This window comes from Olea europaea, chromosome 1, assembly GCF_002742605.1.
Source record: "Olea europaea var. sylvestris chromosome 1, O_europaea_v1, whole genome shotgun sequence".
Classification (NCBI taxonomy): domain Eukaryota; kingdom Viridiplantae; phylum Streptophyta; class Magnoliopsida; order Lamiales; family Oleaceae; genus Olea; species Olea europaea.
Genome location: NC_036237.1, coordinates 26578950 through 26593146, shown reverse-complemented (window position 1 = coordinate 26593146; position 14197 = coordinate 26578950). Strand labels below are relative to the sequence as shown.

The 14197-nt window shown below is 42.1% G+C and overlaps 1 protein-coding gene across 1 annotated transcript; it reads left to right on the top strand.

Annotated features, from left to right (window-relative positions):
- Nucleotides 1-10828: 10828 nt before the first annotated feature.
- On the top strand, nucleotides 10829-12752 carry LOC111399066. Its single transcript, XM_023026290.1, has 2 exons — nucleotides 10829-11094; nucleotides 11825-12752. The coding sequence occupies exon 2, from the start codon at nucleotides 12225-12227 to the stop codon at nucleotides 12666-12668; it is 444 nt and encodes a 147-aa protein (XP_022882058.1). The 5' UTR covers nucleotides 10829-11094; nucleotides 11825-12224; the 3' UTR covers nucleotides 12669-12752.
- Nucleotides 12753-14197: the final 1445 nt, after the last annotated feature.

The window sequence follows — 14197 nt, the reverse complement described above, 5'->3', positions numbered from 1 at the left end:
TGAGTATTTTCAAAATACTCACTCTTACTAAAATTTCAGAATAGAGCGGGTCGTGTGGACGTGCGGAAGATTGACTGAGTGATGCTTATGGGGTTGTCAAGTAAATTTTCTAGAAAAAATAATTGTCAAACTTTTATTTGAAGAATATCTTCATATTGAATTTTGTGCACATTGTTTAGTAGCTATTTTTATGCATTTTCAACACTTAATGAAAGTGATATTTCTGCTTAAATTAGACAAAGAAGATGTTGGTAACACCTCGAGCCTATTTTTATAAAAGAATAAATTAATGAAGATAAAAAAAGATCTTAGGGCGTTACATATTTGGAGGCCCCTACGTGGGAGGGAAAACTCGGAACACAAAACGAAATTACGCTCGAGAGGCCAAACGCCTCCCACTGACCAGTTATATCGTAGACAGTAGATCCCGAAGAAACCAAGTACCGCCCATCGTCTTCACCCATGAGGACTCTGAAGGAGTTCACTATCCCCATTGTGATGCACTTGTAATAAGGGTCGTTGGGCCCGAAATGGACTCAAGCGAATGCTAGTAGACAATGGTAGCTCCGTTAACATCCTATTTGGGTCCACCTTTGACAAGATGATCTTCGACCACGAGCTGACGCCCACCACTACTCCTCTATATGGATTTATCGGAGATAGCATCACTCCGAGAGGAAAGATATCATTGGTGGTAGAGATGGGAGAGTCCCCCCAAACCACCATGAACTTTATGGAATTCCTTATTGTAGACAGTCAGTCGGCCTACCACGGAGTCTTGGGTAGACCAGCCTTGAAGGAGTTGGGAGCCGTCACTTCCATCCACCACTTATGCATGAAACTCCCAACTGAGAACGGATGATAACAGTGAAAGGTGACCAAAGAGGATCAAGAGAATGCTACCTGATCTCCATCAGAAAGGTTGAGCCCCGAGACGTACATGCCATCTTGACTGATGTGGATATGGCAAACGTCCTAAGTGAGGCCCTTCCCGAACGAAAGGATGTTGACATGATCGACGCACCTCCCGAGCAAAAAGAACTCTCCATGATCGATGAGATCGATCCCCACATGATTAAACACGAACCCCAAGCAACTTTGGTTGAGGAACTGGAAAGCTTCCCAGTCGACCCCCGTAATCCCGCAAAGGTGTTGAAAGTGGGCGTAGGCCTGAGTAATGATATGAAAGAAAAATTGAAAGACTTCATCTGTAAGAACCTTGACGTCTTTGCTTGGAGGCATGAGGACATGGTGGGCATAGACCCCAAGGTTAGCTGCCACCACCTAAAAATAGATCCTAAGGTTGCCACGCACAGACAAAAGAGAAGACCTCTCAACCTAGAAAGATATTAGGCTCTGAAGGAGGAAGTACAGAAGCTAATCGAGAATGGCTTCATCAGATAGGCTATCTACCCGAAGTGGGTTTCCAACCCGTGCTAGTCAAGAAGCACAACGGTAAGTGGAGGGTATGTATTGAGTTTACCAATCTCAACAAGGCATGTCCCAAAGATAGCTTCCCATTTCCGAGAATTGATCAATTGGTAGACTCCACCGTCGGCCATGAGCTCCTGAGCTTCATGGATGTCTACTCTGGCTACAACCAAATACTAATGTACTCGTCTGATGAGGAGAACACTTCCTTTATCACTGACAGATGCCTTTACTGCTACAAGATGATGCCTTTTAGGTTGAAAAGGGCCACCTATCAAAGGCTTGTTAACAAAATATTTGTAGACCTCATCGGCAAGACAATGGAAGTCTACATTGACGATATGCTTGTGAAAAGCCTGAAGACGGACGACCATGTGACGTACTTGGATAACACTTTTCAAATCCTCAAGAGGTACAGGATGAAGCTTAACCTCCTCAAGTGTGCTTTTAGCGTTGCCTTTGGTAAGTTCCTAGGGTACATGGTGAACCAAAGAGGAATCGAAACCAACCCTGAAAAGATCAATGCCTTACTCGATATGAGATCACCCCAGAAACCCAAGGAAGTCCAAAGCCAAACGGGACGGGTGGTAGCCCTCCGTTCTTCAAGGTATTGAAAGCCGAAAAGAAATTCAGATGGAATGAAAAATGTGAATAAGCCTTCCAGGGCCTGAAAAGGCATCTAGGGCAGGCCTCCTCCTCTCCATGACAAAGCTTGATGATATCCTTCAACTATACCTGGCCATCTCCAATGAGGCCATCAGTCCGGTCCTAACTCGAGAAGAAGGAACCACCCAACTTTCCGTGTATTACACCAGCAAGGCACTCCTATCTCCGAAAACTCGCTATCCCGATATGGAGAAGCTCACCTTAGCCTTGATCACAGCTTCTAAGAAGCTGAGGCCCTACTTCCAAGCATACACCATTCACGTTCTGACCAACTTTCCTTTGAGGTAAGTACTACAGAAGTCGGATGACTCGGGAAGACTACTGAAATGGGCAGTAGAGTTAAGTGAATTCAACATTATCTTTAAGACAAGGGCAGCCATCAAGGGCCAAGCTTTAGCTGATTTTGTAACAGAGTTCACAAATGTTCCCGAGGTGGAAGAGGTTATGGAACCTGTTGAGGCCCCCACGTGGAACTTGTTCGTGGATAGTTCGGCTGGAGACATAGGTTCGAAAGCTGGGATAGTCCTTGTCAGCCAAGAAGGTCATAAGCTAAACTCAGCAGTGAGATTCGGATTTAAGGCCACCAATAACACTGCTGAGTATGAGGCACTCCTTGCAAGCCTCAGATTAACCAAAGAAATGTAGGTAAGAAGGCTACGTGTCAACAGCGACTCCCAGCTGGTTGTGAGCCAAGTGAATGGCAGTTTTTCAGCTAAAGATAAAACCATGGCCTCCTACTTGAAGATGGTGATGAACTTCCTCCCATCTTTTGAAAAATTCAAAATAATGCAAAACCCTCGCCTCGAGAACGCACATGCAGATACTCTCTCCAAACTCGCGAGTAGTAGAGACTTCGAACTACTTGCTATAGTACCAATTGAGCACCTCCTCATACCGTCTACCGAGGCCTTTGAGGTGATGTGGGTCGAAAGGACCCCCACCTAGATGCAGCCAATCATAGCCTACCTAAAGGACCAGGTCCTGCCTACCGACAAAGATAAGGCCTACAAGCTAAGAAGAAGGTCAGCACATTTCCTCTTGGTCGATGACGTACTATACAAAAAAAGCTTCTCCTCCCCACTTCTTCGCTGCATGGGGAAAGACGAGGCCACGTACATTCTGAGGAAAATCCATGAAGGTGTGTGTGGCAATCATTCGGGAGGAATAGCCTTAGCACAAAATGTACTGAGGCAAGGGTACTACTGGACCACCTTGAAAAAGGATGCTCTCCAGTTCGTGCGCAAATGTGACAAGTGCCAACGGTTCTCCCCCATTCAGAGGTAACCCTCGCAGGCCGTCTCCAGCCCATGGCCCTTTTCCAAGTGGGGTGTGGATCTGATAAGTCCTTTGCCTAAAGGCAGAGGAGGCATAAACTTCGCCATTGTGGCCATTGACTACTTTACGAAGTGGGTTGAGGTCGAACCGCTAGCAAAAATCACGAAAGCAAACACCTCCAAGTTTTTTTGGAAGAATATTATATGCCGCTTCGAAATTTTCCACTCCATAGTTTCAGACAATGGAAGGCAGTTCGACAACAAAAAGGTCAGGAACCTATGCGAAGAACTTGGAATCAAGAAGCACTTCTCAACATCTCATCATCCCCAAGCCAATGGCCAAGTTGAAGATGTAAATAAGATGATCAAACATGTCCTCAAAAGAAAACTGGATGCATCAAAGGGAGCCTAGGTTGATGAGCTACCTCAAGTTCTTTGAGCAATCCGAACTACGACAAGAACTCCCACGGGAGAAACTCCTTTCCTCATGGGATATGGAACCGAAGCCATGAGCCCAGTCGAGGTCGGCTTACCATCACCACATCGTCTGCACTTCAGTAAAATATCTAATGACGAGCTATGGATGTTCAACCTCAACTTTATTGCTGAAAGGAGAGATGGCTCCCAGTTGAGGCTCGCCGCTTACCAAAGGAAAATGACCAAATACTTCAATTCTAAGGTGAAGAAAAGGTCCTTTCAAATCAGTGAGTTGGTCCTTAGGAAAGTCTTCCTCTCCTCCAAAGGACCTGGAGAAGGTACCATGGGTCCAAACTGGGAAGGCCCTCACAGAGTTAAAGAAGAGATCCAACCTGGCACCTACAGAATCGAAGACATGGAAGACAAGGCATAGCCTCATCCATGGAACATTGAGCATCTCAGAATTTACTAATAATGAATGTACCGTATCACTTGAGGATCTTTCCCAGCTTATGTAACTATTTCAGCTTCAATAAAACGTCATTAAACACAGATGCGTACCTCGAAGCAGGGGAGCCTCGGAGGAGAGGTCCAAATCCCCAACTTTGGGGTCACTTTGCCTAGACTCCGAAGCTCATTCCACATGCCTTTCTTTGGCGAGACTGAACGCCATTGGGAAAAGCCTCTACATGGTTACACCATCCATCATATAGAGAAGCGTGGGAGCCTCGGGAGAGAGGTCCAGACCCCCAACTCTGGGGTCACCTCGCCTGGACTCCGAGGCTCACTCCACATGCCTTCCTTTGGTGAGGCTGAACATCATTGGGAGAAGTCTCTACGTGGTTGCACCATCCACCATGTAGGAAAGTGTGGGAGTCTCGGAGGAGAGGTCCAGACCCCCAACTCTGGGGTCACCTCGCATGGACTCCGAGGCTCACTTCACATGCCTTTCTTTGGCGAAGCTGAACGCCATTGGGAGAAGCCTCTACATGGTTGCATCATCCACCATGTAGGGAAGCGTGGGAGCTTTGGAGAAGAGGTCCTGACCCCCAACTATGAGGTCACCTCGCCTGGATTTCGAGGCTCACTTACATGCCTTTCTTTGGCGATGCTGAACGCCAATAGGAGAAGCCTCTACGTGGCTACACCATCCACCATGTAGGGAAGCGTGGGAGCCTCAGAGGAAAGGTCCAGACACCCAAGTCTGGGGTCATCTCGAATGAACTCCAAGGCTCACTCAGCATGCCTTGACATGCATATCTCACCCACCATTTGAACCCAATAGAAAGATTCAGTCAAATAATCTAAGTGCAATTTGGACATCATGGTGATGGAGCCTCAGTACAACCCATTAAGTCATCATTTATATGGCTTGATTGTTAGCTTGCCTTGAAGCGAGATGTCAAGTTCAGATTGCTAATTCAAACTTATGCTTGTTTATTTACCGACGTGCATGCACTTGATATTAAAAAGAAAACAAAACTTTATAAAACATGGCATTCATTAATATTGAGAACATTACAAAAGGTGGGCTCAAGGCCAGTACATTGTGAGAAACTGAAAAGGAATCCTACACTAAGCTTCGGATGATGGAAGGAGTGCCTATGCAGCAGGAGCTTCAGCAGTTTCAATGTCAGGCCTTTCTTCAGTTTTTTCAGCTGGTTCTTCTCCTACTACTTCCTTAGCTGGGGTCTGAGATACTTCATCCACAAACTCAGGTTTGAGTTGAGATAGGTCAGAGCTTGGGTAAAGTTCTTTAGCCCTCTCCATCACCTCAGTGTAGCCAAAGTTCCTCCAGTATGCGCTGAAGCTCCAGTACTCCTCAGTGTTGTGGAAATTGGCAACGAACTCTTTGACGGCCTCCTCCCCCACCACGTTGGCTGCCTCTCTCAACTTGGCCAGTTCATCAACATACCATTTTATTTGGTTATTCAAAAAGTGGTATGCATCCTTGGCCCCAGCAAGCTCAAGGTTTGCTTTTCCCAAGGCCTCAGCAGTAACTTTCTGATGATTATGTGACGTTTTCACCTTTTTAGTGAGGGAGGCCACTTCACACTGAGACTCATATGCCTCATTCTTCAAGGCCTTTATTTGGACCAAGGCTGATTTCAAATTCGTAGCGTCTTCGACTTTTTGGGCCTTAGTCTCCTCTGCCTCGACCCTCAACCTCTTTAACTCCTCCTCAACAAAGGCCAACTTTTTTCTGAGGACATGGTCCTCGCTTGGAAGCCAGTGAGGACCTCCCTACGCTCCAAAGCAAGGCCAAAGGAGGTCAACGACATGCAGCACCTACCTATCAGTCCAAAATTTGTAAAAACTAGTTGCAGCACCTCGGACCTCTTCAGAAAGAGCCTCCAACAAAGCAGGGGCAAGCTCCTCTTCATGCCTAGCCAGGAAGTTAGGGGATTTTTTCGGGGTTCTTATGGGCTTCTGCCACGCAGCCTCCTCTTCTGCCTTTATTGTAGCCAACCTGGCTGCATCCTCAGCTGCCTCCTCCGCCTCGACTTTTCGAACCATCTCCACCTTCACCGCCTTCATGACAGAGTCCATGAGCTTCAGTGGTTGGCAGTCCTTGCAGGTTTGGGAAATGGAAGTCCCAAACTTCCCCGAAAAACTAGTGAGGTGGACCAATTTCCTCTTCTTGGAGTCCTCAAGGACTTTCTCTTTTTCCCAAGGCTCCCTATCTTTCTCTTTCCTTGGAACCTCCTCCTCGGTTGCCTAAGAGGTATTGACCTTGGAGAGGCACTCCACTTTGCCTCTCACCTCTTTAGCCCCGCTTGAACTGGGTTTCAGAGGCCGGGCCCCAACAGTAGTGGTGGCCTTCATTATAGTAGCCATGTCGAGGGCGGGGTACTCCCTCTCCTGAACTTATTTGCAACACAAAGAAACGGATTAGAAGTTGACATCAATAAGCAAACTTTTCCATCAGTCTCACTTCTAACCCTTGAAGGCCATAAATCCTAAGTCAAGGAAATAACGGCTTCGATCGATGAGATGAAGCTTCAGAGGACGCTTGTAAATGTCCTCTATAACATTGAACTCCACTTCCTAGAGCTGGTACCTCGTACTCGAGTCTGCAAAATGTGGCAACAGTTAGCAAAAAAGAAATTTCATAAAGCTCAGCAGAATATAAAACAGCTTAGGCTGGGGGACTCACGAGCTTCGTAGTACTGGGTCGGTACCGTGCAACCCAAGGCTTTGTTCCCAACTATTGCTTGCCAGTTGTCTCGAACCCAGAATCACGACTCCTTCCACCCCTTGATGGAAGAAGGCAATCCAACCACAAAAGGGGTGTTCGACCCCCAAAGAGTAATGTAGTACCACCCCTTCGACTCATCTTTGCCCAAGGCTCTGGGCTGAAAGAGGGTCTGGAAGACATGCAAAGGCATATCCTCCCCCATCAACACTTCCTTCCATAGGAAGTAGGACCCCACCAACTGGCTTTACCCATTCGGTAGAACTTGGGTCAGTGACAACATAAAATTCCTTAGCACTGCCATGCAGAAGGGGTGCTGAGGAAGATACAAACCCGCCTTAAACAGGTATTCGCTGACTGCGACACATCCGGGCCTCGGATAGCAAGCTCGTTCATCAGCATTGGGACAACATTTCAATATTATGAGGCACGTAGTACCTCTCCCTTATCTCTTCCAACCTCTTTTGGGTCATATTTGAAGGTATCCTGGACGCACCCCACTCCTTCTTGTAATTTATGGGCTCCTCGATCATAGCATAATGTTTGACCTCGGAGTCCCCCCTACGAACTGACCCCTCCCCAAACGATGCGACAGTGACTCCCCCTACCCGAAGTGGACTCCATATCAGAATAAATTTGAAAAATGAACAAAGATCAGAAAATAAATTCTCGCAAGAAATACTTACGCAATCGACTAAGGACACTGAGGGACGTCGAGAAACGTGAATGGAGCAAAGGTTGAACGCCGGAATACGATATTTCCAACAGACATAGAATTGCAGAGATAGAAATGTCACAAAATGGGAGTCTCTTGCCTTTTATACAAGTTTAGGTCAAACACCAGCCATCAGATCAAGCTCATTAAAACTGGGCCATTCATTGCAGATCGAATCCAAGGCGTAGAATTCAAATCGTTTTCAAAATCAACACCTCTGATCCAAACGTGCTTTTCACGCACCTCTCCAAACGCGTCTCTTCCTCGAAGCCCCAGTTGTAGCCATCATTGCGCATTTAATGCAGTAGCCATACGTACCCAGGAAGTCGAAACGGTTTGACCACCTTTTCTTGGTAACATGCACAAAACATCAAATCATTGGCACAAACATCAAAGACAGTCATCTCTTCGCAAGCCTCGCAGGTTTGGTTTCTCAACCGCTTTGGCTTCTTCATCACAATTCAACCATCACAAGCCTCGTCGGTTCGATTTCTCAAACCACCTCAGCCTCTTCATTACAATTCAACTTTCACAAGCTTCGCAGGTTCGATTTCTCAAACCACCTAGGCCTCTTCATTACTATTCAGCTTTCACAAGCCTTGCAGGTTCGATTTCTCAACCACCTCGGCCTTTTCATTACAATTCAGCCTTCACAAGCCTCGCAGGTTCAGTTTTTCAACCACCTCGGCTTCTTCATTACAATTCAGCCATCACAAGCCTCGTAGGTTCGATTTCTCAAACCACCTCGGCCTCTTCATTACAATTCAACTTTCACAAGCCTCGCAGGTTCGGTTTCTCAACCATCTCGGCTTCTTCATCACAATTTAGCCATCACAAGCCTTGCAGGTTTGATTTCTCAAATCGCCTCGGCCTCTTCATTACAATTCAGCTTTCACAAGCCCTGCAGATTCGATTTCTCAACTACCTTGACTTCTTCATCATTCATCCACAACAACACATTTCTAACTCCAACCATGATATAAATATCTATACTTGGACTTGGGGGACTGTTATTTGGGGTTCAAAAATTCTTTCAATGTTTACCCAACTCACTGGCTTTACTTCATTAAAGTTTACGCATTACATGAATGACTATACTTGAACTTAGGGGACTATTGTTAAGTGTGCCAACCCACTGGGGCCTATAGCCCACTCATGCTGGACTACATGGCACTTCAGTCGTGGTGGTATGTATGGCTGAGGCCCATATACCAAGAACACTGAAAAGGTAGCCGAAGCCCTAAAACGGAAGTATTATGTGAGTGGCCGAAGCCCTGAAGCTGAAGCAGGAGATCTACATAAGGATCTTGTTTGAATGATTGATGGGACGTTTGTCATAAGTGTAAATGTTAAGTCTTGTCATTAGTATGAGGGTTCTGCGTAAGTAATAAATGTGATGCATAAGTAATAAATATGCAGCAAGCAAGAAAGTCAAGAATGATGTCTAGGATTAGATGTTTGAGTTAAGGAGATGAGGCCCGTGCCTCCTCATCCAAAGGCTACCATTTCACATGTACTACTGTAAATACTTCCCTTGTGTAACATTAAAGGGCTAATGCAAGAATCAATACAAGGAACAATACTTTACTCAACTCTCTCTTATTATCTGGCAACACAATACGAGTTTACACATTTTTACATACACATTTACAAACATCGATTGGTAATTATTGTACAATCTGTCTACGAACATCTTGTCGGATTTTGAACGTTCTCGTTCCGCGCCGTACCGTCTACGTGTCTTTGCATGTTGGACTTTCGCTTACGTGTGAGCGAGTGGGTCCGACATCTGTTAGCAATTTTTTTTGGGGTCAACAACTACCACTTAATTTATGATAATAAATAACATTATGCGAGAAAAAGAAGGTAAGCCTCTCTCCTGTTTGTTCACAAATCGTCTCCCTTCTATAGTAGGAAGACAAGATCGCAAGGGAATCACTAGTTCCATGCCTTCTACTTAGGCAAGCCGAATCCGCATCTACTCTAGCAAGAGAGCAAACTACCATGAAAAAATCACGATGAAAGGGGTGATTTAGAAGAGTTGAAATTTGCTTCAAAATTGACTTTCCATCAATTATTCATCGACTCGTCATTTTATACCTATTTTTAAGCACAAGTGACAGTGAGCGAAAAGTTGAACATATTAATTTAAAGTGATGTGTCAATAAATAATCGGGTGGACAGCGAATCTCAACTAGATTTAGAATTTTAGCATGGCTGCTTTTTGAATAGTTGCCCCGTATTTCATCATTTCAAGTACTGCATACATATATCATAATTTCATATCATAAAAACCATAGGTTTAAAGGGAAAAAATAAATAAATAAAAATTCATATATGGTAAGTCAAAAATCTATCCATTGAAACAATCAATTTCTGCCCTCAAGTAGGAAGGCATGCCGATTTCATTGTATTTTATGCAACTTAAATTTTTATGGGACGAACTTAGTTCCATTATCTCTGCCACTCCATTTATATATGATAATGCTAAAAACATTGTTGTTCAACAGAGATCGTGCCATGGAGTTTCTTTAGGGACTCCACGATCATTTTTCAATTATTCACAGTCAAGTTCTCTCGATGGAGTTGTTTCCTTCAATTCAACTTATATGCAATTTGGTACTTCAAGATGAAAAACAATAGGAGATTATCAACAATTATTACTGCTAATTCGACAACGCTTCAAACATTTAAACCACCAATTTAGCCTTCTGGAAAAGGTCAACGTCCTTTTTCTGAACATTGTAACAAGCATGGTCATAATCTTGGTACATGCTACCAGATCCATGGCTTCGGTAAAAAAATCAAGCAGATGGCGATCTACTTCTGCTACTTTCACTAGTCAATTGAACTTGAACAATATAACAAGCTTCTTGCACTTCTAGCCAAAGAGGAATTCTGTGGATCATTAGTCCATTTGGCAAGTACATCTCTTACTTGTGTATCCTCTAATAGGATTATCGATTCAGGTGTTTCTAATCATATATGTACATCTATTTCTTTTTCTTCATATTTTATTGTTCATACAAGTAGTGGCGGACCTGCAGTTGGTCCCGGTGCCTCACATGACCCACCAATTAAAAAGGATTTTTTTTTTTGAAATAGAAAACTATAAAACTGAAGAAATAAAAAAAACCCTCCCACTTTCCAATTCACAGTCTCCAAGCCGTTCCAAATTCTCATCCCCATATTCCACTACCAAATTGAAATTCAATGCAAGAAACCTTCCCACTTCCAATTCAATCCTGTCTTCGGGCTCGGCTGCTCTCAATTCCAAATGTTGAAGCAAAATCTAGCCATTTAATCCTCCCTCGTCGTCGCTGCCAACCGTTCGACTCCATCCGCTAGTGATTCTACCACCACAAACGGCTGAAGACAACAATACACTTAGAATTGTAAGGAGATAATTATTCCTATTGTGCTGCAGTTTTATATAAGAAATTTAGGATTCAATATTTCAATTTCTTATTCATGTTAATTGCAACCCGTTTCCTGTTACTTTATTTCCCATAATTTATTCCTGTTTTTTATATTTAAATGTGTATTTATCTTATTTTATATGTTTATCAACGTCCAATCTTTGTTGGAAAATACTTCTATAAATGTATTTTTGTTTGGGTGAATCTATGTTTCTTAGTTTCTGTTCCATTTTTAATATGTATAATTATGAGGTAGACGGATATGTAGGGATTTGCATGTCACTAGCATTGAGATTTGGATGGAATTTTTGCGAACGTGAAATTTGATGAGGAAAATGTCTTATATACAACCAACTTTTGTTTCAAATAAGACTGATGATTAATTATAATTGACTAAAGAGGCCAATCTGTCTAAGCAAATGCAAGTGATTTAAAACATTGGAAGCAAAATTGGTAGATCAATGTATTGTTCAAAATTATAATAACCATCTAAATTTCATTATCATTATTTGCTTCATTTGAAATTTATGGTGGGAAGTGGTTTTTTTAAATTTTCTAATGATAAATGAAGTACGTGACAAATTTTCTCATGAAGGATTATTTTGAATTAAATCAGAATTTGGGAGTGTTGTGTGTTTCTTGTTTATTATGGAATATTTTGTTACTGTAATTTTGCTTTTTGTTAAATCTTTTTTTTTTCTATTAGTTGAGATATATACGTAGTGCTACCTGCTCGCTCTTCGTCGCCATTCTATTGTATTGTTACTTGATTCCACTCCTCCATCATCATTCGCCAAAGCATTAAGGTTAGTATAGCATTCTGATTTTAATTCCCGTTCGGTGGCTCCAGTCAATTTATGATTTTAGCGAATTTGTGATTTGTGAATATGTGATTTGTCAATTGTAAATTTGTTGATGGATAATTAATTTTTGATTTGTGTTTGTGAATTGTGATTCGTGAGATTTAGTTGGGGATTGTATCAACAATTCGAAATAGATACAATATTATTAATGAGATTGTAATTTATGAAATCGTTAAACTTAGTAACTTAAACCATTATTGATAGAAAGATTACTTTTTCACTTGAATTGATTCTTTTCATTATATGTTTGTATCCGTTATGGAAAAGTACTTTAAATGTAAATCTGCGTTTCCTTGCGGTGAGCAAAATGTTAATGAAAGAAATGTTCGAGATAAAAGGGATGGACGTGATGCTGGATATAAAAAGGATGACGAACTTGGTGATGAAATGAATGAAATTGGTGGAACTAGTCTTGGAGATGTCCCAATTGAAATAAATACTAGGGATATTGGGGATGAAAGGCTTGAATTTGATGTTGCACAGCTTCCTTCGGATCTTGGATTGAGGATTACAATACAAAATTATGATGCTGATGTTCGAGATGTAGTTCAAAGAGCATATGTGCAAAGGGGTCCATGTCAGCCTCGCAATCATGAATTTCCACCCAAAAAAAAATGGCTAATAAAGATAGGTGATTTTGTATTTCATGGCATAACGAGTATCCTAGTTGGTTGGAATATAGCATAGCAAAAGATGCTGTATTTTGCTTATACTACTATCTTTTTAGCTCAAGTGATGGTTCATTTGTTAATGGTGGGTTCTCAAATTGAAAAAGAAAGGACATTAATAGAAAACACGTCAGGGCACCAAGTAGTACACACAATCAGGCTCGGGTCCTGTATGAATCATTCAAGAATCAAAGACAAAGCATTCAATCGTGTTTCATTAAACAGTCACATCAAGCTTGAACAGAGTATCGAATTCATTTGAATGCATCAATTGATTGTGTTCAGTTTCTTCTATGACAAGGGATGGCCTTTCGTGGACATGATGAATCTGAAGATTCAAACAATCGAGGAAACTTTCTTAAACTATTACATTGGTTGTGTGATCATAATGCTGAGATTAAGGTTGTTTCTTTGACAAATGCACCTGAAAATCACAAATTGACGTCACCACAAGTTCAGAAAGATATTGTGAGTGCTATCGCTTCTGCAGCTCTTAATGTGATTATCAAAGATATGGGGGATAGCTTGTTTTCTATTATAGTTGATGAATCTCGAGACATTTCAGTGAAAGAGCAAATGTCAGTTGTTATTTGTTATGTGAAGAATGGGCGTGTATTGGAACATTTTATTGGTGTTACGCATGTTTCAAGCACTACAGCTGTTGCACTTAAGGCTGCAATTGATCAATTATTCTCCACGCATAGCTTAAGTATATCTAATTTGAGAGGTCAGGGATATTATGGAGCGAGTAATATGCCAGGTGAGTATAATGGTCTCAAATCACTTATTTTGAAAGAAAACCTAAGTGCTTACTACATTCATTGCTTTGCTCATCAACTTCAACTAGCACTTGTAGTTGTAGCACAAAACATCCAAAAATTGAAGCTTTCTTCACTTTAGTACACAGGTTGGTGAATATTGTTGGAGGATCGGCTAAGCGAAGTGATCTTATTTGAGAGAAACAAAGACTTAAAATTCTTGAAGCACTTAGTGTCGGTGACATATCAAGTGGACTAGGTCTCAACCAAGAAACTACTCTTAAGCGTTTTGGTGATACTCGTTGGGGGCTCTCATTACAGTTGTTTGATTAACTTGATTCTCATGTTTTCAGCCACTGTTGATGTTATTGAAGAGATTGCTACTGATACTACAAGTTCCGGAACAAGAGGTGATGCAAATATTTTATTGGAGACAAAGGAAAGATCAAGATATTGTCAATGCCATGAAATTGGTGAAATTATGTAAAGTACAGATGCAAACCATAAGGGATGATGGATGGGATTCTTTTTTTGGAATGGTTTGTTCATTCTGTGAAGCTCATGAGATCAATATTTTAAATATGGATGATATGCTCATAGCTGTAGGTCGTTCACGATGTCGCACAGTGACAAATTTGCATCACTATCGCGTCGAAATGTTTTATGCCATCATTGACGTGCAACTTCAAGAATTGAATGATTGTTTTTCTGAGGTAAATAATGATTTACTCCTTTGTATTGCGTGTTTGTGTCCAAATAATTCATTTGTTGCTTTTGACAAGAACAAATT

Coding starts and splice junctions, on each gene's coding strand:
- LOC111399066 (XM_023026290.1), top strand. CDS start 12,225: ATGTTTGTATCCGTTATGGAAAAGTACTTTAAATGTAAATCTGCGTTT.